This window comes from Gymnodraco acuticeps, unplaced genomic scaffold (assembly GCF_902827175.1).
Source record: "Gymnodraco acuticeps unplaced genomic scaffold, fGymAcu1.1, whole genome shotgun sequence".
Classification (NCBI taxonomy): domain Eukaryota; kingdom Metazoa; phylum Chordata; class Actinopteri; order Perciformes; family Bathydraconidae; genus Gymnodraco; species Gymnodraco acuticeps.
Genome location: NW_022991375.1, coordinates 2,260,124 through 2,287,795, shown reverse-complemented (window position 1 = coordinate 2,287,795; position 27,672 = coordinate 2,260,124). Strand labels below are relative to the sequence as shown.

The 27,672-nt window shown below is 42.5% G+C and overlaps 2 protein-coding genes across 5 annotated transcripts; one reads left to right on the top strand and one right to left on the bottom strand.

Annotated features, from left to right (window-relative positions):
• Window positions 1–296: 296 nt before the first annotated feature.
• gngt1 (guanine nucleotide binding protein (G protein), gamma transducing activity polypeptide 1) lies at window positions 297–27,665 on the top strand. 4 transcript variants are annotated; one of them, XM_034241061.1, is made up of 6 exons: window positions 297–426; window positions 23,303–23,414; window positions 26,377–26,435; window positions 26,675–26,773; window positions 26,852–26,950; window positions 27,160–27,665. In XM_034241061.1, the coding sequence occupies exons 5-6, from the start codon at window positions 26,855–26,857 to the stop codon at window positions 27,283–27,285; spliced, it is 222 nt and encodes a 73-aa protein (XP_034096952.1). In that variant the 5' UTR covers window positions 297–426; window positions 23,303–23,414; window positions 26,377–26,435; window positions 26,675–26,773; window positions 26,852–26,854; the 3' UTR covers window positions 27,286–27,665. The 4 variants fall into 4 exon arrangements, with proteins under 4 accessions (XP_034096952.1, XP_034096954.1, XP_034096955.1 ...); XM_034241063.1 differs by having other exon boundaries at window positions 23,303–23,373; window positions 26,377–26,773; XM_034241060.1 differs by lacking the exons at window positions 297–426; window positions 23,303–23,414 and adding an exon at window positions 24,770–24,885.
• On the bottom strand, window positions 23,621–25,568 carry tfpi2 (tissue factor pathway inhibitor 2). Its single transcript, XM_034241059.1, has 5 exons — window positions 25,416–25,568; window positions 25,058–25,231; window positions 24,664–24,843; window positions 24,243–24,416; window positions 23,621–24,015 (listed from the first exon to the last, which is right to left on the bottom strand). Exons 1-5 carry the CDS (start codon window positions 25,486–25,488, stop codon window positions 23,933–23,935), a joined length of 684 nt encoding a protein of 227 aa, XP_034096950.1. The 5' UTR covers window positions 25,489–25,568; the 3' UTR covers window positions 23,621–23,932.
• Window positions 27,666–27,672: the final 7 nt, after the last annotated feature.

Genomic DNA, 27,672 nt, shown 5'->3' with positions numbered 1-27,672 from the left:
GTTTGTCCTACTTTAAATTTATTATAACTTTTTTATATATGTTCCTTGAGAACCATGATTGGTTTTTAGTTGTGATATCACACATCACTACTTGTTCATAATCTTAAATCCATAAGTAATGGTTATAAGAGGATTTTTCAGACCATCACTAGCTTTATGGGGCTGTTTTCAACGAGTTGTTCCCCATTTTGTTTAACACGTGCCTCAATACAGGTGTGACTCTTTTCCACTGATCACTAGGTGGCAGTAACACGCCAAAATGTCCTGCAACAGCAAAGAAAGGAGAGAAGAAGAATACTAACAAACATGGATGTAAACAACGCTGAATTTAAATACTTAGAAAAACTCAACTGCTAATATATTTCATGGGAAAAGAATGCTCTCATCACGTTTGTTTGACATCAAGGATACATACAATGTATTTTGGTGAGTACAACTTTTTTGTTTTCAAAGACAACTCCAGGGGCACCTGTAAGGTGAGTGCAGACACACTTTCCCTCTTCTGTTTATCAAGCTGGAAACAGCCTTTTTTAATGTTTTTTAGTGTAGGAGAACTGGATTTATCTGAAGACATGCTGGATATTTAGGATCGACTTTTGTAAATAGCTCTGTAGACTTTAAAGTGGCATGGTTGTCAGCAGTGGGACCTCTAAAGTGAATGTAGGTAAGATGAAAACAAAGTTATGGTGGCCCTGAAGTGCAAGACACCACAGCATTTCAGAAAACACAACAGCATTTCAGAAAGCACAACAGCATTTTTAAAAATACTACAGCATTTCACAAAACGACGCAGCATTTCACAAAACGCTGCAGCATCTCAGAAAACGCCACGACATTTCATAAAACACCACAGCATTTCATAAAACACTACAGCATTTCACTAAACACAACAACATTTCACTAAACACCACAGCATTTCACAAAACGCTGCAGCATCTCAGAAAACGCCACGACATTTCAGAAAACACCACAGCATTTCATAAAACACTACAGCATTTCTCTAAACACAACAACATTTCACTAAACACCACAGCATTTCAGAAAACACCACAGCATTTCACAAAACACTACAGCATTTCAGAAAACACCACAGCATTTCACAAAACACTACAGCATTTCAGAAACACAACAGCATTTCACAAAACGCTGCAGCATTTCACATTGGACGGAAAGGGTATTCCTTTAGGAGAACACTTATTGTTTGTGATTGGACAGAGCCAGCCAGAGAAGCACTGCTGTGATTGGTTGTTTTTGCTGCCAGTCAAGAAATGACGCTTCGTGATTGGTCAGCACCCGACAGCGCAACATGTCCCAACACCTCAGCCGCTCTGTTAGCACACACTCAGACCTCACAGCTCCTCATATCTGTTCAGAAACTGGACAAAAGTTAAACATATACAAAACACAGACTGTCTATGTCATGGCGAATACAGTCGCTGCTTTATTTATGTCTGTATGACGTTGTTGTGAATGTGGACGGAGCAGCTACAGGTTAGTTTAGCCTGATCGATCCGATTTCGATTTACATGGAGATACGCCCCGCCCCCCCGCCTTGTTTGAATAGAGAGGTGAAGTCCCTCCCTTTCCGGGGGAGCTCCATGGGACCTTATTTCGGAAAAAGTATTGAAGTCAATGGAGAGAGAAAGATTATCTTTCGATCCCGTTTGAATTGTGCCACGAATTACACATATGATGTTTGTCAATTTAAAAGATAATTTTGCAAGTCAAAAAAATTCAAATGTGTCGTAAAACTGTGAAGTAACACTTTTTTTGTGTGAAACCGCTCAATGAACTACATATCCCGTCTCGCACCACACACCAAGACGGCCATCACGTTGGCACATTTCACTTCTTTCTTTCAGAATGAGGCGAAAAGTATTAAAAGAGGTGAAAATCACTACTCTGGGCATGTTGAGAGCTGTACATACACACAAGGGGAGTTAGTCGGTTCCGTAAGAGCCAGCATGTGGGACCGGGATTCTGGGATTTGTAGTCTTTCTAGTTGCGTATTTTTCATAGTCTTATATTTCAACAGTTTTAAGACAAACTGGGACTTTTTTGACATGGAAATTGAAGAAACACACTCCTCAATGTCAGTTTCGGTAGTTTATTGACAGGGATGACGACACCCTGAAACAGAGCAATGCAGCAAGATAAGCTGACAAAGTACTACATCCATGTATGTCATCACCAACACAACACAAATATACAACGACACAAAGTATAGACACACCAAACAATAGTGGAAACAATCCTACATGAATGAGTGGATGAACGTCTCAACTCGAGGTGGAGTGAAGGAACAATGTTCGAACTAAAATGGCCGCTCGGCACTACCGGGTCAGAGCCATATAATAGATAGCCATAGCCATAGCCATTCTATTATATGGCTCTGTACCGGGTCAGAGCACGGCATATCCGGTCAGTGACAGCAGTGAGACGCTGCCCTCTAGTGGCCGGCGATAAACTCTTCAGAAATTATTTTTTAAGATTGACAAACATATGTGTAATTCATGGCACAATTCAAACGGGATCGAAAGATACGTTTTCTCTCTCCATTGACTTCAATACATCATTTTTCCGAAATAAGGTCCCATGGACCGGAAGTAGATGGGCGGGACTTCGCCTCTCTATAGAGTGGCGAAGTCCCTCCCCTTCCGGTGGACCTCCATGGGACCTTATTTGGAAAAAAATATGTATTTAAGTCAATGGAGAGAGAAAGATTATCTTTCGATCCCGTTTGAATTGTGCCACGAATTACACATATGATGTTTGTCAATTTAAAAGATAATTTTGCCAGTCAAAAATAAATAAATGTGTCGTAAAACTGTGAAGTAACACATTTGTTTGTGTGAAACGCTCAATGAACTACATCTCTGGTCTCGCAGAACAACACACGTCACCAAGATGGCCGTCACTACTGTCTTGTCAACAAAACGATTGACTACCCTCACTATCACCACAATGAAACATGTCCAGAAGAATGTCATGCAAAGCTGCCTGCCTGCCTTCCTTTGATTCTCTCTGAACTGCCTGGTCTTTTTAATGTTTAATGTCAACCATTTGTGCAGATAGCATGGAGTAGAAAAGATCGGCGATCGCCGATGCTAGCGTTAGCATTTCTCCCCCGGGCTTAAATTGTGTATTATAGAATGATCACACCGGTGACAGTACTCTTCAAAGGGTTCACGAAATATGACTCTTACTGTTTAACAATTTGGGTTACTTAATGTTACTTCATATTAAGGCTAATACAAATGACAAGGCTGTAATGCTAACTAACGTGCTAGCTACTAGCTAGGTAGCTAACTTGATCCAGCCACTCCTGGTCCTTGGTCAACATTTTGTCCAGTTTCTGAACAGATATGAGGAGCTGTGAGCTCTGTGTGCTAACAGCTAACGGCTGATGTGTTGGGAGTGGACATGTTGCGCTGTCGGATGCTGACAGCAAAAACAACCAATCACAGCAGTGCTTCTCTGGCTGGCTCGGTCCAATCACAAACAAGAAGTGTTCTCCCTAAAGGAATACCCTTTCCGTCCAATGTGAAATGCTGTGGTTTTTACTGAAATGCTGTGGTGTTTTCTGAAATGCTGTTGCGTTTTCTGAAATGCTATGGTGTTTTCTGAAATGCTGTAGTGTTTTGTGAAATGCTGTAGTGTTTTGTGAAATGCTGTTGTGTTTTGTGAAATGCTGTAGTGTTTTGTGAAATGCTGTGGTGTCTTCTGAAATGCTGTAGTGTTTTGTGAAATGCTGTAGTGTTTTGTGAAATGCTGTAGTGTTTTGTGAAATGCTGTAGTGTTTTGTGAAATGCTGTTGTGTCTTGTGAAATGCTGTAGTGTTTTGTGAAATGTTGTAGTGTTTTGTGAAATGCTGTAGTGTTTTGTGAAATGCTGTGGTGTCTTGCACTTCAGGGCCACCGTACAAAGGACATTTTAACAGAAGTCTTTATTAAATGTTGTGACAATAATTGACAAAAAACAGATGCTCAAACTCATCAAGTTATCTCATTACCGCTGGTTTTGATAAAGGCAGCACCCATACATTATGTTTATAACAAGACCACTAAGAGCAGAAAGCACTCACCTAGCAGGTCGATTGGTAATTTGAGGCCTGGTAGTCAGGCTTACCATTTAGATAGCTGGTGATGTACAAAACAGAACAGCTTTGGAGTATCTTGAAAACAGGAAGTGTTCCTAATTTTTGTATTTTTGTTGCACAAAATTGTATATACACTTACTAACAACACCATCAGCTGTTTGTCTGCAGTTCCTGTCATCACAAATTGAACACTTATTTGCCCTTATCAAAAAATACACAATCAAGCGCACAGAAAAATCTGTACATGTTTCTGCATACTTATAACACATTATAACAGTGAAAGACTTGATGAGGCTGTCATCTCTAAAGCCAGGAGATCTGCAAACAAACCAGCAGAAAAGATGAGAGGGGGACAGGAGTGGACAAATAAAGATGACAACAACATAAGTATCGTCATCTATATCTGACAGGCATATCTGCACACATAAATTGATTGGATTAACCCTGCAATAGAGCAAATAATGTGAATCTCCTGGTAGCACTGATTTCTGGAGAAGGAAAGCCAATACATTTTCTTTTTTAGTTACAGATTTGTTTCTTTATTTCCACTTATCTACACCTGGATACAAGTCTCTAAACAGCCAATAAAAAAAATACAAACATCTCTCTAACCTTATTCTTGTCCGACTCCGTTCATAACAGACTGTCTACTGTCTGTAACATTACATTCCTAATTGTCTGCTTTTTATGTAGATTTCGAGGAGTGAGTCAGGAATTATGCCTATTTTCCAGGAAGATCCCATGGCTGCCTTGCTATTCGTCTCTAAATGACATAATGACTCTGCTGCTCAGCTTCATGAAAGATGAAACAATATTATGGAAAGAACATTTATGAATTCTAATACAGTGTAGATTATTTGAAAATTGAATTAGCTATATTCATATGTCTCTATTGTAAGACCATCATTTGGTTAACTTTCACTACTTTTACCTCAACCTGCCAAGCACCAAACAGCTGACAGAAAAGGTAGTGACTGTTAACATAGTGGAGCATGTAACCATGTAATTCCCTTAGGAGTTGATGAATACCAAAACAGAAACTCAAGAGAAGTTCGAACACTGCAATGACATTCAGCATATGTCCAACAACTCAACTCCAACTGAGTGATGATGTTGCCAAGTATCTGCTGGATGTGTACTGTGCAACTGCTAACACATTCAACTTTATAATAGAAAATGTCATGTCAGCATGTTTCTGCTGTACTCAGGTAGCATTGGTTTAAGAGTGCTGGGTTGATAACTGATAATGTGTTGGCAGCTTGTGTCTACTGTGTGGATTATATTATCGAATATCCTTTTCTTTAAGAAGTACATGAAATGCACTCCTTTCAGTTTCATATTTGTATTTTGTTCCAATACTGTGACATGTTTCCATGCTTTAATGTTCAAAAAGCTCTTTATTTTTCTCATACTGCCTGTGTTGCAGCACCTCTTTTCACCCTCTGTCTGAAGCAAGAGCCCAGTCTGCTCTGATAGGTTAGCTGCCCGGCTCTGTTCTGATTGGTCAACCGCTTAGATATGTCCCGCCCCTTAGCTTATCATGTATAATGAGTTGGAGCTCCAATAGAATCGTGAGAGTTACATAGTGATGTCACTATGTTACGGAAGTAAACAAAGGAGTCCAATGGAGGTGTTTCAGGCACCACATTTAAGTTAGTGAAACTCGTCTAGGCAGTGTGATCAGTTGGTTATTATAATTCTCATCTCTATTGAAATAAGAGTCTGCTCATATCCTTATTCACTCACCAATCTATATTGAATTTTAATAATATAATCATAATAATAAAGTTTTCAGCAGGTATCCTAAAGGACAGATTTGTCCCTCTCTCAGATTTTGCATACAACATGCTCACTCAGGCAATGTTCACCTCTCCTGTTAAACACTCTTGTGGGCAGCATATGGTGGGTCAGTGTTGCGACCTGGCTTCAAAAGGCCACAACAAAAAGGAGACACAACATGTCAACGGGTAGGTAAAGGTGTTTATTTGCACATCACTGGTCAATTCAACACATTGGTTATACTCATCAGAGCCGGGTGCCTGCAGGAAAACAGAGCGAGAGCAGACAGGAGCAGAGAGGCTTTAAAATAGCTGCAGAGCACCAGACCCAGGTGCCCTGAGTTAATGCAATCACTGCAATCAATGCAGCCAAGACAGGACAGCCACACCCTCTCCACTGATGAACCCACAGGGGCATCACAGTCAGCTTTCCTAAATTGAATATATATTAAAAACCCATTATTAAGCTTCAAATTCAAATGTGCCAATGTGCCACTGTGAGAGAAGTGCTGAAAGGGAGCTTTGTATGAAGTCTTTGACCTCTTGGAAGCTGGTAATTGAAGCGCACAGGCAGAGAGGAAGAACCTCCCGCTCAGATTTAAATCTTTATTTTTATTTATCTTATTTCAGAGCTTTTCAACTGTGCCGGAAGGAGGAGAAAAATCATGGCTTTATGGAAAATAGGCAACTGTATTTGTTCGTTCTGCTCAAATCGCTTTTAATCTTCCCAACCTTGATGGAAAAAGATTCTGGCAGATATGCGGGAAGGTGAGGGCAAAATGAGTCATCTGCTGCCAGCTATTTGGGATTGTGAAACAACAGAAGCACAGGATGGTTTTTGTAGTAAAGACCAGTGAAGAGAGCGTACGATTTGGACAATAGTGACAACAAAATGTCAGCCTGATGGTCAGTGGAGAAAAGCCAAGATTCACATTACCAGACACATCAATCAGAGGAAAGGAAAGGGGGGGGAGATGGAGATGTTCAATGTTACCTGAAAGAGGGGGTGACCTGTTGGCTTTACAGTTTAAAAAGACCAAACTACAGATAAGAAATGTATCTTAAACTAGAGAATGCTGCAATTCCTGAAGAAATTGCTAGTGGGAATGCTTTATGCTGAAAAGCTGACGCTAAACTGCTATGCTGAAATGTAATGTGTAAGAAGAAAGTGAAGAATTTAGATTGAAATGATACATGAACACTGGGGGCTTGAATGTGTGATGAGAGAAGAAAAGAAAGTAAAAAAGCTTGGAAAAGCAGCAGAATATTTGAACTGCAAACTTTTGAACTAACTTGATGGCGAATGATCTGTCGCCATGCCAACGGCATTTGATGACATCCCATAATACGCTTAGATGCGTGGATGGCTGCATCGTTACCAAACCTATGAAGTTTTGGGCCGTTTGGAGCATTTTCACTGAAGTTATGAGAAAACCGTGTTCCATGGCGAGCATTGTGTTGCCATGGCAACGGCATTTGAAGAAATCTCAAAACTGTCCCGTAGATGTCTTCACGGCTGGACTGTTAGCACACATGTGAAGTTTGAGCACTTTTTGAACATTTTCATAGGAGTTATAGCGACATCGTCTGTTATAGCGACATCGTCTTTTATGGCGAGTAGTGCTGCGTACCTGGACTCATATTCAGGTTCAGGTCCGGACTCAAGTCCAGAGGTTCAGGTTCAGGTCTGGACTTATAAGTCTGGACCTGAACCCATGGCTTGTGTCAAGTTGTGTGAGTAACTAAAGTGAACTTATTGTGAGCTAATTATCAATTGAAAATAAACTCATAATCAACTCAAACACTGTTTCAAACATTTATTTCATTTACCAAACTAAAGTAACCAAACAGTCCCTGAGCTGACTGAGTCTAAATCCCTAAAACTTTGCTGGATGTGGAGGTCCTGGGCTGGTGTGGTTACACGTGGTCTGCGGTTGTGAGGCCGGTTGGATGTACTGCCAAATTCTCTGAAACGCCTTTGGAGACGGCTTATGGTAGATAAATGAACATTCAATTCACGGGCAACAGCTCTGGTGGACATTCCTGCTGTCAGCATGCCAATTGCACGCTCCCTCAAAACTTGCGACATCTGTGGCATTGTGCTGTGTGATAAAACTGAACATTTTAGAGTGGCCTTTTATTGTGGCCAGCCTAAGGCACACCTGTGCAATAATCATGCTGTCTAATCAGCATCTTGATATGCCACACCTGTGAGGTGAGATGGATTATCTCGGCAAAGGAGAAGTGCTCACTATCACAGATTTTTTCAGATTTGTGAGCAAGATTTGAGAGAAATGGTTATTTTGTGTATATAGACAATGTTTTAGATCTTTGAGTTCATCTCATGAAAAATGGGAGCAAAAACAAAAGTGTTTTATTTATATTTTTGTTCAGTGTACATACATACAATTTTGATACAAATGTCATACATAGTTCTATCATCTATGTGACTCGGACAGTGAGGAGATTGTGGACTGTCAAGATTCAAGACACTATGTCTAAGCCAATCACATCGCTAGCTTCCCTTGACGTCACACAGATCTCGCGAGCAGTTGCGAGACTTCGTGAGTTCAATAATGGCCGCCATATCAGAAGCCGACACGATGTTTTTCGTCTTTTCTCAGCGCAAATTTCTCGATTCTATGGAAGTGTTAAGCTCCGTGATCGCTTTTCAGGACTGAACCCATAATACAAACACGGACAGAAAAACAGGAGTTGGCAGCAAAAGGTTTTAATTACAAATCGTGACAGGGGATACTAACTGTTGTTAATATAGTCCAGGAAAGGGGATAAAAAAGCGAGGGAATGGGGATCCTCAGCCGAGGCTCCGGAGTGAGCTGGGAATTATCGCCAGGCAGATTTAAAGGAGGGTTGAGCCTGTGTCTTTACACTCCCGAGAGCGAGTAGGTTGGAGCAGGAGTTAGGGTTTGTCCTACCGGACAGGAGTGTGGCGAGCAGGGGTTTTAGAGCTGAGGGGAGCGAGCAGGCTGGAGCTGGTTGCGTGGAGAGCGGATGAATCCGACGAGGAAGTGGCTGGACGTGGCTAGCGGAGGAGGTGATGATGGGTTCAGTGTAATCTTGACGACCAACTGGTGAAGACTGGATGAGGAGACCGGGTTAATAAGCAGGTGTGGATGAGTAGATTATCAGGATGAATGAGAAGCATCTGCGGAGATGAATTGGCGGGAACCAGAAGTAGGTCAGCCACGCCCAGCCCGGGAGACAAACACAGACAGACAGACAGACAACAAACAAAAAGGGAAGCAGAAGGAGGGAGTACTGCAAATCCTTACAGTACCCCCCCCCCCCCCCCCTCAACGGGAGCCTCCTGGCGACCACCAGGCCTGTCAGGATGGGCCCTGTGGAATTCCCTGACCATGACTGGGTCCATGATTCGAGAACGAGGAACCCAACAACGTTCCTCCAAGTTGTAGCCCTCCCAGTCCACCAAGTATTGTAGACCCCTACCCCGGCGTCTAACATCCAGGAGACGCCACACGGAGTAGGCTGGATGGTTATCAATGACACGGGGGGGAGGAGGGGGAACGGCCGGAGGACACAGGTCGCTGGTGAGAGCTGGCTTGATTTGAGAGACATGGAAAGTGGGATGGATTCTCATATTTCTGGGGAGCCTTAATTGGACAGCAGAGGGTTTGATGAGTCGCACAATGGGGAAGGGACCAATAAACCGAGGGGACAGTTTCTTGGACTCGGTGAGGAGGGGGATGTTCTTGGAGGACAACCACACCGATTGTCCAAGGGCGTAAGGGGGAGCAACATGTCGACGGCAGTTGGCCGACTGTTGACTCCTGGCGGAAGTTTGGAGGAGAGCCAAGCGGGTGTCCTTCCAGATCTTACGGCAACGTTGGACATGTTGCTGGACAGAAGGAACAGCTAACTCACTCTCCTCTTCGGGGAACAGGGGTGGCTGGTATCCCAGAGAGGCTTCAAAGGGTGAGAGTCCTGTGGCAGATGAGGTGAGGGAATTATGTCAGTATTCCACCCACGGTAGATGGGAGCTCCAGGTCCTCTGATTACTGTTGGCCACACAGCGGAGAGCAGACTCCAGGTCCTGATTTGCCCTCTCAGTTTGGCCGTTGGACTGGGGATGAAAGCCAGATGTTAAACTAACTGAAGCTCCAAGATACTGACAAAAAGCCTTCCAAACCTGAGATGTGAATTGTGGACCACGGTCGGAGACAATGTCAGCTGGGATACCGTGTAGACGGAAAACATGCTGGGTAAGATGTTTGGCGGTCTCCAGGGCTGAAGGGAGCTTGGGTAGAGAAACAAAGTGTGCACACTTAGAGAAACGATCGACGACTGTTAGAATGGTTGTGTTCCCTTGAGAGGGAGGCAGACCGGAGACAAAGCTATATGTGACCAGGGTCAACTAGGGATCGGAAGGGGTTGTAGCAGCCCAGCGGGTTTCTGATGGGAGGCCTTGTTCCTAGCACAGGTTGTGCAAGCTGACACAAACTCCCTAGTGTCCCTGTCGACTGTAGGCCACCAGAAGTGTCTTCGGAGGAGAGAAAGTGTTCGATTGGCACCGGGATGATTCGAGAAACGGGAACTGTGGACCCACTGCAGGACTTGGGAACGAACAGAGTCGGGAACAAACTGACGGTTAGGCGGACCGCTTCCTGGGTCGGGTTGTTCCAAAAGGGCCTCTTGAATGGAATTACTAATCTCCCAGGTGATGGCTCCCACAACACAACTCAGAGGTTACTGGACTCCCAGACGAGAACGATCTGGACAGAGCATCGGGCTTGATATTTTTGGAACCAGGGCGATAGGTGAGGGAGAAGTTGAAGCGGCCGAAGAAGAGAGCCCACCTAGCTTGTCGGGAGTTCAGCCGCTTGGCTGACTGGATGTACTCCACATTTTTATGGTCCGTCCAAACCAGAAATGGCTGCTCGCTGCCCTCGAGCCAGTGTCGCCACTCCTCCAAAGCCATCTTCACTGCCAGCAGTTCCTTGTTGCCCACATCATAGTTTCTCTCCGCAGGGGAGAGACGGCGAGAGAAAAAAGCACACTGTGAAGCTTGTTGTTTGGCCCTGCTGTCTGAGACAGTACAGCGCCCACTCCGATGTCTGATGCGTCAACCTCAACAACAAATTGTTTGCTGGAGTCCGGCTGGATGAGGATGGGAGCAGAAGTGAACAGAGACTTGAGTCTGAGAAAGGCCTCGTTAGCCTCAGAGGTCCAGGAGAACTTGACCTTGATGGAAGTGAGACTGGAGAGTGGAGCTGCGATCCTGCTGAAGTTTTTAATGAACCGGCGATAAAAGTTGGCGAACCCCAGGAACCTCTGCAATTCCTTCCGCGTCGTGGGGACTGGCCACTCAGAGACAGCGAGAATCTTTCCAGGATCCGCCTCCAGCCTGCCTTGTCTGATGATAAATCCAAGGAAGCTGACACGTTCCTGGTTAAACTCACACTTCTCAGCCTTGACGTACAGCTTGTTCTCTAGCAGTCTCTGTAGAACCTGGCTAACGTGATTCTGGTGTTCCTCCAGGCTCTTGGAAAAGATCAAGATATCGTCGATGTAAACAAAAACAAACCGGTTGAGGAAATCCCGCAAAACATCATTCACCAGGGACTGAAAAACTGCTGGGGCATTTGAGAGTCCGAAGGGCATGACGAGGTACTCAAAGTGGCCAAGGGGAGTGTTAAAGGCGGTCTTCCACTCATCACCTTGGCGGATCCGAACCAAGTGGTAAGCGTTTCTGAGATCCAGCTTTGAGAAGATGGTGGCACCTTGGAGAGGCTCAAAAGCAGAGTTAATCAGGGGAAGTGGGTACTTGTTCTTCACAGTGATGTTATTCAATCCACGGAAGTCAATACAGGGACATAGTGATTTATCCTTCTTGTCCACGAAGAAAAACCCTGCACCCAGAGGGGAGGAAGAAGGACGGATTATTCCAGAAGCCAGAGAATCACCGATATATTTCTCCATGGCCTCTCTCTCAGGCCGGGACAGATTATAGAGTTTGCTTGTTGGTAACGGCGCTCCAGGAAGCAAATTCGACGGGGCAGTCATATGGACGGTGAGGAGGGAGAGAAAGAGCCTTATCCTTGCAGAAAACTTCCCCCAGATTGTGGTAAACCTCAGGTACGCCAGATAAATCCACCTCAGAAGAATCACAAGGAGCAGACACTGGTTTAGCAGGAAATGGAGGTACAGCTGATTGCAAACAGTTAAGGTGACACTTCTGATTCCAAGCAATTATCCTTCCTCCCGCCCAATCAATTTGAGGGTTGTGAGCGCGAAGCCGAGGGTAAAGAAGAACCAACGGGGTAGATGGAGCGGAAATGACCTTGAGTTGGATTTGTTCTCTGTGATTACCCGAAATAAACAGAGTTACAGGTAAGGTCTGCTGGGTCACCCTAGAGATGCGTTGGCCATTTAAGGCATAAGCAGTCATGGGGTCCGATAAGGATTCCAATGTAATTCCCAGCTGGTTGGCAAGCTCCAGGTCCACAAAACTGTCCTCAGCACCAGAGTCTATGAGGGCGGAAAGGGGCAAGGTCTGAGAGTTGGAACAGAGTCTGGCAGGTATGATGAAACGGCGCAAAGTAGGGGCAATAATTGAGGTAGGAAGTGTACTCGTCAGGACCCCCAAATTCACCGACGAGCGCCTGCGTTTGGGCGGACAGGGCAACCGGCAAGGAGATGCCCCAGTTTGCCACAATACAGGCACTCTCCTAACCTCAAGCGGCGAAGGCGTTCCTCAGGTGATAATCCTACACCTCCCACCTGCATCGCTTCCTCCTTATCCAAGGTGGCCACGTGAGATGGCGAGGAAAACGCAGATGGTGTGGAATCAAAGGGAGCACTTCTGGGAGGATAGCTCGGCTTACTGGAAAAGGCATTTGGTGGACGCTGTCCTCGCTCCGCACGACGTTCCCTTAGCCGACTGTCGAGACGAGAAACCAAAGAAATCAGGGATTGAAGGTCTGCTGGCTCATCTCGAGCAGCCAGCTCGTCCTTCAGTTGCTCCTTTAATCCTTTAACGAACACTGCCCTTAGAGCCGCCTCGTCCCATCGGGCTTCTGCCGCCAGTGTACGAAACTCAATGGAGTAATCTGCCACGGTCCGATTCCCCTGCTGTATCTTTAGCAGACGATTGGCAGCCGAGCCAGAATAGTCAGGGTGATCAAAAACTAAAGACAGTTGTTCAGAAAAAACTCCAAAAGAAAGGGAGTCATAATCCACTGATGAACTCAGTGCCTTAGCCCAGGTTAAGGCTTTACCACGAAGCAAATTCAACACATGGTTTATCTTGGTAACATCAGAAGAAAAAGACTGGGGGCGCTGGCGAAACACCTTTTCTGCATTTCTCCACCTCACCATGAAACGGCTCAGGGTCGGTGATGGGGAAATCCCGACATGGAGTGGGTACTGGAGGCGGATTAGAGGTGGCAGGAGTTATAGCTGCTGCCGTCAGGTCGGAGATCTGAGCAGCCAGGTTAGAGATGTGCTGAGCCATGGATTGGTTACTGTCCACCAACGCACAGATTAACTGTTCATGTTGACCCAAAAGATTGCCTTGATGAGACAGGGCGTGCTGGACAGTGGAGGAATCCGGTCCGGTGTTTGTGGGGTTCATTTTAAGACCAGTTCGTTCTGTTAAGCTCCGTGATCGCTTTTCAGGACTGAACCCACAATACAAACACGGACAGAAAAACAGGAGTTAGCAGCAAAAGGTTTTAATTACAAATCGTGACAGGGGATACTAACTGTTGTTAATATAGTCCAGGAAAGGGGATAAAAAAGCGAGGGAATGGGGATCCTCAGCCGAGGCTCCGGAGTGAGCTGAGGATTATCGCCAGGCAGATGAAAGGAGGGTTGAGCCTGTGTCTTTACACTCCCGAGAGCGAGTAGGTTGGAGCAGGAGTTTGTCCTACCGGACAGGAGTGTGGCGAGCAGGGGTTTAAGAGCTGAGGGGAGCGAGCAGGCTGGAGCTGGTTGCTTGGAGAGCGGATGAATCTGACGAGGAAGTGGCTGGACGTGGCTAGCGGAGGAGGTGATGATGGGTTCAGTGTAATCTTGACGACGAACTGGTGAAGACTGGATGAGGAGACCGGGTTAATAAGCAGGTGTGGATGAGTAGATGATCAGGATGAATGAGAAGCAGCTGCGGAGATGAATTGGCGGGAACCAGAAGTAGGTCAGCCACGCCCAGCCCGGGAGACAAACACAGACAGACAGACAGACAACAAAGAAAAAGGGAAGCAGAAGGAGGGAGTACTGCAAATCCTTACAGGAAGGTTTTAGATGGTTTAGAACAAAAATGAGAATATACGTAAGTGCTAGTATTTTTGCGAGTCCAAGTACCGGTTCCCGACGTTCCGGTTTTAACCGGACTTGAACCGAAACTTTTTACAAGTCCAGTACCGGTTTGGCGTACCGGTACGCAGCACTAATGGCGAGGGATGCGTTTCCATGGAAACGGCATATGATGAAACCCCAAAATTGACGTAGAGCTGTTGAGGGCTGGACCGTTAACCATTATCTGAAGTGTGGTGCTGTTTTGACCCTTTTCATATAGGCGTTACGACAACATCGTGTTTTATGGCGAGGGATGCGTTTCCATGGAAACGGCATATGGCGAGATGTCAGATTTGACGTAGAGCTGTTGAGGCATGGAGAGGTGATATACAGGTGAAGATTGTGGGACGACGGGACCGTGTCCATTGGAGCTACAGCAACATCGTGTTTAATGGCAAGGGATGCGTTTCCATGGCAACAGCCTATGGTGAGATCTCAGATTTGGCGTAAAGCTGTTGAGGCATGGACCGGTGATATACAAGCGAAGTTTGGGGGACGATCTGACCGTGTCCATTGGAGTTACAGCGACATCGTGTTTTATGGCGAGCGATGCGTTTCCATGGAAACGGCATATGATGACACCCCATAATTGACACGTAGAGCTGTTGAGGGCAGGACCATTAACCATTATCTGAAGTCTGTTGCTCTGAGCATGTCAGTTTGAGTTATGACATCATCGTGTTCCATGACACAGGTGTTTATATTTGAGCTAACGACATCCAGAGATCAAAGGTTTCCATGGTGATGTGCAGTAATCAGTAATCATTGTTCTGAATGAGAGATAAACCTCTTACATGTGAACGTTTTGTTGAAGAACCGTAACAGATATTTGTGAAATTTCAAAGTGTGAAGCATGTCAAGGAACTTGAGCATCTGAAGTGTACTTTTGGTGTACTTTCTGGTTAATAATGTGACCTTTTTGGCAGATTAACTAAAGGTGTGCGGCTGCTGTGGTGGGGAAAGATGAGGCTGAACTTACAATGGGGTTTAATGGAGACATGTTGAAAGTTGTTGTCCACCAATACTTAACTCGATGGCATGTCTGCATGCAAGGGAAGAAACTTATACAAAATGTACACCACCCCAAATTGATCATGTTGTTGATAGTGCTACAGATGCGCTGCGAATTTTTTTTGACTCTGTTGCTCCTTTGAAAAAGAAGAAAATAAAACAACATAGATTAGCTCCATGGCATAATGCCGAAACCCGCAAAATAAAGCAAAAGTCGAGACAACTTGAAAGGATATGGCGTGCCACTAAACTTAAAGAATCTCGTTTAATGTGGCATATTACTCTCAATGAATATAAGAAAGCACTGCGTAAAGCGAGAGCAGCCTACTACTCTTCATTAATAGATGAGAATAAGAATAATGCAAGATTTCTTTTCAGCACTGTAGCCAGGCTGACAGAGAGCCACAGCTCAATTGAGCCTTCTATTCCCATAGCACTCAGTAGTAATGATTTTATGTGCTTTTTTAACGATAAAATTGTTACTCTTAGAAACAAAATTAATGACCTCTTGCCTTTGACCAGTATAGTGTTATCAACAGCTCCCGGAAACGTAAGTTGTAATATTACACTAGATAGTAAACTAGAATGCTTTTCAGCCATTAACCTTGAACAATTAAATTCAATGATTCTCTCTTCTAAACCATCAACGTGCATGTTATACCCAATTCCAACTAAGCTGTTGAAGGAAGTTTTTCCATTAATTAGCACTTCTTTATTAAATATTATGAATATGTCTTTATTATCAGGCTATGTTCCACAATCATTCAAAGTAGCAGTGATAAAACCACTTCTTAAAAAGCACAACCTCGATCCAGAGGTTTTAGCCAACTATAGACCTATTTCTAATTTTCCGTTCCTCTCAAAAATTCTTGAGAAAGCGGTCGCAAAACAGCTGTGTGATTACTTAAAAAACAATGATTTATTTGAAGATTTTCAGTCTGGCTTTAGAACACATCATAGCACAGAGACAGCTCTGGTTAAAGTCACAAATGACATTCTAATAGCCTCAGACAAGGGACTTGTCTCTATTCTTGTCTTGCTCGATCTCAGTGCTGCATTTGATATACTATCGACCATGATATCCTATTGCAAAGACTAGAGCACTTAGTTGGCATACAGCAGTGTTGTAGTCAAGTCACCAATTCACGAGTCCAAGTCACTCTCGAGTCCCCACTCTTCGAGTCCGAGTCCAAGTCCGAGTCACCTAGGGAGAGTCGTAGTCGAGTCCGAGTCCAAGTCCGAGTCACCCAAGGAGTCTCCGAGTCGAGTCCGAGTCACCATTACCTGTGTTCGAGTCCGAGTCCAAGTCCGAGTCACCCAAGAAGAGTCCAAGTCAAGTCCGAGTCACAAGTCTTCATGTATTAATCTTAGTGGATATATGTGTTGAAATGTAGCTGTTGCTCCTCTACAAGATTAAGCCCCAGAAAACACATTGCTACTTAGCATGCACAATTCTGCATGTTAAGTAGCCATGTGCTTTCATGTTATCGGCTGAATCTTTACTTATTGATTTGATCACATTACTCTGATGATAGTGTTCAATACAGCCTACCTATATAAATATATATGAACTCCAGTGACGTGCGGTGAGGTTCATGGCTGGTGAGGCACTGACTCTTTCAGAGTCAGATTTACAAATATTATATTCTGACCTTAATCGAATATCGTTATTTTCAAAAGCTTTTTTTGGTCTGATGTTTCGATTCATTTTAAACAGACCGTTCAACAAAAGGATACCCAAAATCTAAATATTGGATTGTTCTTTCTTAGTAAGATCCCATGTTCATTACAATTGTGGTCTTACCTTGACTTGAGGATGAAGTCCATGCTATCCTTCTGGACAACAATCTCTATTACTTTTTTGTAAAAGTCCTCCTTATCTTCCTCTAGTTTCAAAAGTCTAGCTTGTTGTTCGCGTCTATACCGTCTCTGCGTAGAATAACAGTAGCAACAAGGACCTGTGGGCTCACGTGCGCCCCCTTCAGTGCGGCAGAGGTTATGGCTGCCTCCCCTGGTGCTTTTTTCATTGCCGTTGTACGGCGAGCCTAAATATCATATATACGTGAAATAAGTTATTTAGAGACTATGGATGGCGAGGATAAATGTAATAAAGGGATCTACAAACATTACATTGGTGACCTACAGTGAGATGGTAACAGGCATGCGCTTAGTGCCCGCTTTCCAGCCAGTTTCTGTGGGGTGACGCATTTTGAGGTGAGGCAGAGCTCATCTGTGCCTCACCTCACCCCACAGTAACTGGCTTGAGCGCGCTCACAAAATAAATGCCCGTGCTAAATTAGTGCCCGCGCTCCAGCAAGTTACTGTGGGCTTACGAGAGGCAGAGCTCGTCCCTGCCTCACTTCTCATCGCTCCCATGTAGTTGTAGCGGAGCTCGGCAAATTTGCTGATTTTGACTATAAAAAGCGATTGGAATCATACAGAAATCACACTTACAACACAGATCAGTGGAGACATTTTATTATTATTACTATTTAGTTTTTCTTTAGTTGTTTTTCCGTTACATTGTAGTATGGCCAGTCTATGAGTATGACAGGTGAGGCTCTGCCTCCCCTGACTGCACGTCGCTGATGAACTCCATCCTTAGAGTAATGTGTTATGGAGCCTCCGTGACGGAGATCATTTTCAGTCTCTAATTTTCACGTTCATTGTAGGCTAGGGCTAGGCTACTCATCATCTGCAGTATCACCAAGGACATGTATAGCTTTTTAACAGTATCTATCTAGACAATAAAACTGCACTTGGTCCCTAGAATGTGATATCAACCCCTACCTCCATCTAACCCGACATCTTAAAACCTTTGTCGAGTCAATTTAGTGGCTAACGTTAACGTGGGTTAGCAAGCTAACAATAGAATTTCTACTTACTTTTCTGGGTGCCGCCGTGAAAGGTGTCGATTGAAATTCGACGTTGTCCCAGTCTTCTCTTCTATCTTCTGTCCACATAATGTGCATTTTGCGCTGCTCTTTCCCAATATGGAAACGAAATCTTTAAAAGCATACAGCATGATGCGGGGTGTGTCTCTGGACATCTTTAGACTGGTATAGCAGCGGGGGCGCCCCCAGTACGTGAACTCGCCTCGCAGGTGCACACGCCAGGACACAGAGGACATCAGACTCCAGAGAAAACTTGCTCGAGTCCGAGTCCAAGTCCGAGTCATCCAAGGAGTGTCCGAGCCGAGTCCGAGTACGAGTCATCATTACCTGTGTTCGAGTCCGAGTCCAAGTCCAAGTCATCGTGCGTGAGAATTCACGAGTCCGAGTCCGAGTCGCGTCAATCAGTGCGCGACTCCGAGTCAAGTCACGAGTCCCAAAAATCGGCACTCGAGTCCGAGTCCAGGACTCGAGTACTCCATCTCTGGCATACAGGGAACTGCTTTAGGCTGGTTTAGGTTCTATCTATCTGAACCCTCTCAGTTTGTACGTGTTAACAATGAATCTTCCACGCAAACCAAAGTTAGCCATGGAGTGCCACAGGGCTCAGTGCTCGGACCTATTTTGTTCACATTATATATGCTTCCGTTAGGCAATATTATAAGGAATCATTCTGTAAACTTTCATTGTTATGCGGATGATACTCAACTATATTTATCAATCAAGCCTGATGAAATTAATCATCATTAAGGACTTAAAAACGTGGATGACCTTACATTTTTTGATGTTAAACACGACCAAAACTGAAGTTATTGTACTTAGCCCGAAGAATCTACGAAACAAATTATCTAAAGATATACTAACTATGGATGGCATTAATTTGGCCTTCAGTGAGACTGTAAGGAATCTTGGTGTTATGTTTGATCAGGATTTATCCTTTAACGCCCACATAAAATCAATTTCAAGGACCGCCTACTTCCATCTACGTAACATTGCAAAAATCAGGCATATCTTGCCTCAAAACGATGCAGAGAAACTAGTCCATGCATTTGTTACTTCAAGGCTGGATTATTGTAACTCCTTATTATCAGGGTGTACCAAGAAGTCAGTCAAGTCGCTTCAGCTGATTCAAAATGCTGGAGCTCGTGTACTAATCAGAGTTAGGAAAAGGGACCACATTACTCCTGTTCTGGCTGCCTTACACTGGCTCCCTATAGAATACAGGATAGAATTTAAAATTCTTCTTCTCGTCTACAAAGCCCTTAATGGGCAGGCGCCATCTTACCTTAAAGAACTCATTATACCCTACTGTCCTATTAGGGCATTGCGTTCCAAGAATGCAGGGTTGTTGGTTGTTCCGAGAGTCTCTAAAAGTACAATGGGAGCCAGAGCCTTTTCTTATCAAGCTCCACATTTGTGGAATCAGCTTCCAGTTTGTGTATGGGCGGCAGACACCCTATCCGTTTTTAAGAGTGCGCTTAAGACCTTCCTTTTTGATAAAGCTTATAGTTAGGGCTGATTAGATTCAGCCCCTAGTTTTGCTGATATAGGCTTAGTTTGTCGGGGGACATCTTACTTCTTCCTTCTCTCTGTCTATACCTGTGTACTCTCATGTTCCGATTAACCCAGCTTCCCCAAATTTCTTTCTTTTTGGTGTCTATATACGCCGGGATCCGGAGACATGGATGATCCTGCGGTCCTGTGTCCTGGATCGCGAGCCCTGGATCTTGAGTCGTGGCTGTGGTCCTGGATCATAGGTCCTGGATGGATATCCTTGTGGATTCATCTTCCTATTATACATACATGCATTTCCAAACATTTGGACTACCTATGTTGCAAATGTATTATCTTTTCAATTTACACACGGCATCTATTGCACGTCTGTCCGTCCTGGGAGAGGGATCCCTCCTCTGTTGCTCTCCCTGAGGTTTCTCCCATTTTTCCCTTTAAACTGTGGGTTTTCTCCAGAAGTTTTTCCTTGTACGATGTGAGGGTCTAAGGATAGAGGGTGTCGTATTGTCATACTAATATTCTGTACACACTGTGAAGACCACTGAGACAAATGTAACATTTGTGATATTGGGCTATATAAATAAACATTGATTGATTGATTGTCACTTCATGACCTCAAGAGGCATTTTGTTTAATTTTTTTACTTAATTTTGATTTACTTTTCAAGCTATGAGGTATTTTCCTACGTTTTTCATGAAACATTATGTCTCAGGAATGTAGGGTTTGGGAATTATGGCAGATTTAAAAGAAAATATGAAGGCAAAATTAAATCTGTCCTCCACTCTAGCTGTGACATCATGCACTCTAAATCTGAAGAAGGCCTCTTTACCAAGGTCTGAACAATGTTTAATATCTGTAAAAGTAAGAATCAGATTTAAAAGTTGTGTTACACGAATAATGTCAGAAAGATGTGTAACATTTTAAAGTTGGAATGAGGTTTCTGAGTGAAAGTATGAAGGAGCAGTTGAAGTTGCATGAAGATTGTTGAAGTCTGAAGAGTTTCTCCATTGACTTCCATGTTCAAAATGTGATGTATTATGGGATGTATCTCTGGAATTATGAAAGTTAGAATAAGAAAAGTAATAGCCATCGATTCCCGACCGAGCTGAACGTTTTGATGTTTGAACGGAGTTTCTGCGATGTGGAATGTGGGAGAAGAAGATGTGCAAAATAACCCGGCGGAATAATAACGAATTTCGTAGCATAACATAGCATTTTAAAAAATATGAAGTCGCTTACATTTGCATGCAGTTTATTACCCTGGTGACCAGCTTCTATCAGCAGATTGTGTCTTTAAACACAGTTGTACTGCCAATTAAATGCAGCAAGAAGTTAATTGTGAATCTGAAGGGACAAGAGATCAAATACAGGATAGGAAAGCAGAAGAAAAAACATATTTATACAAGACTAGACAAGCTTTTTTGCCGACCTTATGTGTTTTTCAGAGTCAGAATTGATTTGTCCTACAGAGGGGACATTTACATTGTTACAGCAAAAGTGAAGATAGAGACAAACTAAATAAAACACTATTAGAAAGGGCTACACATAATATTTTAAATGTAAAGAATAAAAAGGGTTATTTCAATATATTTAGTTTTCGGTTGAACTGGTAGAGAACCCATTATTTAGTGGACACACAGAATATATAAAGGAACATATATATCTCACCTTTATTTTCATTTAGCACCAACTTCTATAAACTGATCCAATCCTGTTATGAGCAAAAACAAAGTTACCCATCAATATATTGACCAGGCTGTTTTTTCTTATAATGTCATAACTGAAATGGAAACATTGATTTCCTGTTTCTGGCATTGGGGACACAGGCACATTATTTGAAAGGTTGATTGAAAGCAAAAACAATCAGCTTTTGGTACTGTTGGTTTTTAGGAAATACCATTTGATTTTTTTCATCTAAAATATTCAATTAATGCTTGACCATCTTCCAATGTCAGTTTCCTTAAATGAGAAACACAAGATGAGTTGGCCACGTGCCATAAAGGAGAGGGACGTTGTAAATAGTGAAGCTGGATCTCCACCCGATGGTTTTTATATTCTCACACTGCCAGAGCGTGAGATTACTCTGAAGGCAGCACTCACTTCAGAAAACAGATCCACCCACAGACACTGATTGTAGTATATATAGTATAATATATTGTGCTGAGTCAACACCTGAGCTGCATGGAGTGGGCTGCTCCAATATACTCAAATTCTCTGTGTACAGGCTGCAACATCTGTTGTTTCTGAAGTTTACTAGTTTGATGAAAGCATTCAGAAAACGATTTACTTGAAGAGTTGCTTATTTACAAATACCTATGTACCTAAACCCCAAAATAGAAGTATCAGATGTGCTGTTTTTAGGTCTTGTTAGAGATGTACATCTGCCACCAGGGGGCGTCCTACAGTATGTTAATGTCTCTTAAGAGCAATATATGTTCATACAAATGATACATTAGCAAAGTTTATGTCCAGAAAGTGTTTAGTAGTTAATAGACATATACACATACCCTCTTTTAAAATGAGTATACTTAAACAAAACAATATTTCCGTCTGATAAATGGTCAAACATCCTACATCAATTAATCTAATGTTGTTAATGAGAAGCATGTTTCAATGTAAACGTGCATTAATCTGCATCGAGGGACAGAATTATGCTGCCTAATGCCCTGTATCTAATAAAATAACCAGAGCAGGAACAATTCATCTCGAGCTCTCTGAGTCTGCACTACAACAGATCTTTTGCGGTCAGTATCGCCATCCATTAATGGCCCTAGAAAGAACTTTGTTATAATTAAAAGTTAACCAGCTGTGTCCTTCTGTACCATCTCAAACATTCGTCATGTCATTGGTGATTAAAATACACAGTGAGAATATGTTACTGCAAGGTTTATTTATACCTAACAAAATATTTGTTACAATAATATTCGTAGTAGATCATCATGTTTAATTGAATAACCTATCGCTGACCTGTATCAGGGATTAGCTTTTTCTAACCCTTTAAATATATATCAATTGTATATTTAATGATTGAAAAGTTGCTGGAGTTAAGAAAACTTTACCTAAAAGAGCAGTATGTCACAAAAGCTTAACCTCTATCCCCAAAAAGACAGAGAAGTTGAGTAGGATGATATCCTCTCTTATATCTCTATGAGCCTATATGATTTAGCTTTGGTTCTTACTGTAATAGCAAAGGTCCTGACCAGATGTATTAGCTTTTATTGATATTTATATCCAAGATAGATGGGCTAGCAATTTCCTTTTATATCTTCCATAAATATTTATTGTCTGAAAAATCACACAGTGCACCATCTATTCTATTATAGGATGAAACAGAGCAGAGATTTAGGCCAGTTCTGGAAACAGAATACTTTGATTTAATAGCATCGTGACCTTAATAGGGTTCTGTAGCAATTTGATTTATCCTGAAAACTGGTAATATTGATCAAAGGAAAGACACATTTAATAAGTGAGCATAGCAGAAAATCGGTGCATTCATTAGCTAACTATGCTTTGTGCATGCGTGCATCCCGTTCACACTTATAATGGTGTTTAATTCAATATATTTTCACTGTCATTTGTGAAAACATTATTAGGAAAACCTGCAGTTTCCTCTCTAAACATGCGAAAATATTCTAATGAACCTGCCACGGTCACGTTTTCTTTCTTCCTGATTCAAGGCTATGCTGAAGCGACGAGATACGCCTGAGTGCCTGGCGAAGTATAACCAGATAAGAAGACAGCAGCATTAGTAAGGAATGGAAGAGGCCTGGAGATACACTGAGCGTGACTGTGAGAAAAGGAAGGAACCAGAGAAGCCTGTTTTCTTTTTGGTTGCAATGTTGTTATGCTTTGTTTAAACTCATAAAGATATACCCCCTGGAGGTTTTATGCTAAAAGTGCTCCCTTTGAAGAAGTAATAAGCAACACATTTTGAGTTCATTTTTAAAATAACACAATCAGCAGAATTCAAGTACAAAAAACCCCACAATACTTCATAAAAATCTGTATATCTTTATCAAAAAATGTGCTTATAAAACAGTAAATGTTCATCGTCATAATGTATTACATTACAAAACATACATAACATACATACAGTATCAAAAAACACCATCAGGAACATTAGTGCAGTAACAACCTTCATATAAATCACATTTGAAATTGCTCATATTACATACAAATACAGTGGAAATGTGCCCCTACAACTCTTCTAGTCACAACAAAGAAGAGCTGGTTAAAAAAAGTCAGTTTAATAAATGTTAGTTTCCTTTAAGGGCTTGTCCGAGTCAGAGTCCTCGAGCGTCAGATATCTACGCCTGCAAGAAGGTGATGCGATTATTTCTGTTCCGTCTCTTGCGGCGACCTTTGACTTGGCTTGTGAGTTTCTTGCCTCCTGGAAACAAAAAAACTGATTAGTGTGATCACCTATAATTACAATTCCTTTCATTCTTTTCTCATAATTCATCAAATTCAAGAGTCAGATCTTCCTTGGTTTCCTCTGATGAAGACATAGACTTAGCAATATAGTTGGCAATCCAAGTCATTACTACTTAATTAATTCTGCAAACTTTCCTTGTATTATCGTCTTCAGTTCACTGCATGCATTCACCGGTTACTCACTTCTAGCACACACGTCCATGCAGCTCTGCCTAGTGACAAAGTTGTTGCTGCTCCCTCCGCAGCCTGAGTAGATGAACTCATCACACATCTTGGTGGCGGTGTTGTAATAAAACCGAGGAATTGAAGCAGAGCAGCTGCCTTTGTCCAGAGGGTCCAGGCAGAGCACAGGAACACCTGAAAAATAAGACACAAGACATAAGACATGGTGCATCACAAAGGCATGGAGAAGCCCTTTTTTCACACACAGTGAATGCATTAAGTTCACCTTGAATATTCTTTCTTTCTAAACAATATAGATCAAACTGTTGTAAGAATGTAATCATGTCTTGTATCTTGGTTTTCACGCATGAAGAGATGGATAAAGTGAGTTTCACTCCAGGATTACTCAGTGGCAGAACAAGTAAACAAAGTGTATACTAACTTTTTTTTGGACTGCAGTACTCCTTGCAGGATGTGAGGTCTCGGAAGCGATTGGAATTGCCCTGGCATCCACCGTAATAAAAGGGCTCACACTGCATGGTGGTCATGTTGAAAAAGTAGCGGCTAAAGAGGGCCCGGCATGTTCCCTCCTCCTTAGGGAACCTGCAGATTTGTGGAACCTCTGTGAAGAAGAAGAAGAAGAAGAAGAAGAGCCACATTTTAGGTTAGGATCAGAGCATCCTGAGAAAAACTCAAAGTATTGAATACATTATACTATAATATAACTGTCATAGCAGTCGTACACTATCATATACAATACAAAGAGTAAACCACACCCTTTAGCACATATTTAATAAGTTACAGAAGTGAGCACCATCATTACAGTGAGAACCTACTTGGGATTCTGAAACATGATTTCTGGCACTCCTGATAGCTCCTGAAATTATTGCCATTCCCCTGGCACCCTCCATAGTAGAAAATCTCGCACTTTTGGGTGATAGTGTTGTAGTAGTAACGCTCAATGTCCGCTCTGCAAGGTCCTTCGTCCACTTGAAGGAGACACTTCACAGCTGAAAGCAGCAAATACATTGTTGTTTAAATACGAAGTAAAGAAGCTGTGCGTAACGGCCGCCAAACTGGCGATCCGTAGGTCTTACGCAGCCAGGAAGTTATATTATGGACAACAGGACTTTAAAGTGTTAAAAAGAGTTTCGCAAACTACAGAAGAAACGATAAAACATGATGTGAGCTTACCTTTTGGTGACAACGCTAACACGTTGTAAAACGAGGAGAACAGTGTAAACAGCGCTAATGTGCAAAACTCCATTGTGCAACTTTTGCTCTAACTCCAGACTTTTCCGCTTTGACGACCATCCCAGCCACATCCCTTTTTATAGCTTTGTGAAGTGTTTCCAGTCATGGACTTGAGGGGCGGAGATTCAATGACTCATTGAATACTTCATGTTAACCCGATTATTGGTGATGAATTCACTTATTGACATCAGAGACTCGTTTTTACGTTGTAATAGTGCGTATATGTTGTGACTAACAGCGTATTCCTCACAACTAAAACCAACACATGGAGAGAAGTTTAATTCCCCTCGGTCTTCACTGGTCCCTGAGTAGGCTATGATGATTATGATGATGATGATGATGATCATGATGATGTACACGGTAACCCCAAATAATCTTTGTAATTGTTAAACAGACTTTATTGCGTTGTTTTAAAGGACAGACACTCTTGTGAAACATTAACATTTCACTTGTCTGATTAATCCTGCCAAGTTCCCACTAGTACCCGTCTGACTGGATCAGAGGCAGGCAGGCAGGCACGCACGCACGCACGCACGCACACACACGCACACACACGCACACACACACACACACACACACACACACACACACACACACACACACACACACACACACACACACACACACACACACACACACACACACACACACACTCTGATGGTTTCACAGTCGCCTCCGTTTCCAGCCTTGTGCTTTATATGTTATTTTCTTTTGCCTAATAATTGCTGCCGCCTTTTACATTATTTAAAGGAAACAGTAATGTCTTGCACCTTTAAAATGTTCAAAGTACCCATTCTTTAGACTTGAAAGCAGCATTATCTGTCAATTTAGGTAAAAATGTATGATAAAATATAGCTGTTTGGTTTCAAATAATGTGCATCTACCCACTTGTTTGTTGCAGGATGTTACGAACTGGCGTGCAGTCATGAATAAAATGAAGATGTGCATCCACCTTGACAGGTGAAGGCTAATACAGATTATCCTTCTTATCAAAGGGACCTCATACATGAAGAAAACCAGTAACCCATTTTATATGAGAGAAAACAGAATAAAAAACAGCTACATCTAAATGTAATCTGCAATATACAGCTTCTTGTTTTACTCAAAACAGACACCTGTAATTAATTGTCCTGTTTAAAAGCATCAGACACTGTCTTGATCATCAGAGGGGCCTTGTTTTAATCAGATTAGAGGATTAGGATTGTTTCTGCAGATTACTTTATAACCCAGATTGAGGGAGAGGAGAGGGATTCTTCAACTGGATTTCAAGGGAGAAGGACTGCTCTTTGTAAACATCCGTAAGTGAATTTCTATTCCATAAATGTGTTTATAAATGGCAGTGAGGATTTGGCAGAAAATGGTTTCTTTTTTTTCAGAAAATGCCAGTCATAAACATGGACGACCTGACAGACAAGGACAAGGCTCTAATGGAAGTAAACCAACTTAAAACTGAAATAAAACTGGAAAGGTGGTTGGTAAGTGTTTCCCCCTTGATGTTATGTTACTGTCTTCATGTTTTTTAAAGACCTCAGTAAAGACATTTAGTTGTCAGACTTTAATCCTTGACAAGCAAAAACGTATAATTGTCAACCTGTTTAAATGCAATTATACAAACTGCAACTCATTCTACCAGGATTTACTACATGTCTAACACTGTCTCAACCCCTTTGTCTGCTCACTTTAGACATCTAAGTGCTGTGAGGAAATCAAGGCATACATTCAGGCTGCAGAGGAAGAGGACGTCCTTTTCAAAGGCATTGCAGAGGATAAGAACCCCTTCAAGGAAAAAGGTGGCTGTGTCATCTTCTAAACTGAACCTGAGGAGCTTTTCATATCTCAGATTAGCACCAAACAATATTCTCCTTCCCCCTCATAAAATGGATTTGCAGTCTGAGAAGATGGATATAATAAAAAGAAAGATATTACAAAAGTTCCCATGTAAACTATTCCCCCTCTTCTAGCCAGATGTATAGCCTTATAAAAGTATTCTTTGAAAAGATGCAATAAAAAAAGTAGTATTTGGCATGGTTATGTAATCCTTCTCTCTCATGTGATGCATAGTCTGGGAGAATGGGCCCATGTGTTGTGTCATATACAGAAGCAACTGTCATTAAACAAGCTTGTTTATAAATCAGCTTGTCTCCATCATAACTGTGAAAGGTTTCAGACAATATATAGTTGCATAAATCAGATTACG

What these genes read in the sequence shown, in the direction of transcription:
- tfpi2 (XM_034241059.1), bottom strand. Translation starts at nt 25,488, where the DNA reads ATGGAGTTTTGCACATTAGCGCTGTTTACACTGTTCTCCTCGTTTTAC. An exon ending in GTACTGCAGTCCAAAAAAAA is followed by an intron (nt 24,417 to 24,663) that starts GTTAGTATACAC and finishes CTTATTTTTCAG; the next exon opens with GTGTTCCTGTGCTCTGCCTG. An exon ending in CATGGACGTGTGTGCTAGAA is followed by an intron (nt 24,016 to 24,242) that starts GTGAGTAACCGG and finishes TTTTGTTTCCAG; the next exon opens with GAGGCAAGAAACTCACAAGC.
- gngt1 (XM_034241064.1), top strand. Translation starts at nt 26,855, where the DNA reads ATGCCAGTCATAAACATGGACGACCTGACAGACAAGGACAAGGCTCTA. An exon ending in TAAAACTGGAAAGGTGGTTG is followed by an intron (nt 26,951 to 27,159) that starts GTAAGTGTTTCC and finishes TGCTCACTTTAG; the next exon opens with ACATCTAAGTGCTGTGAGGA.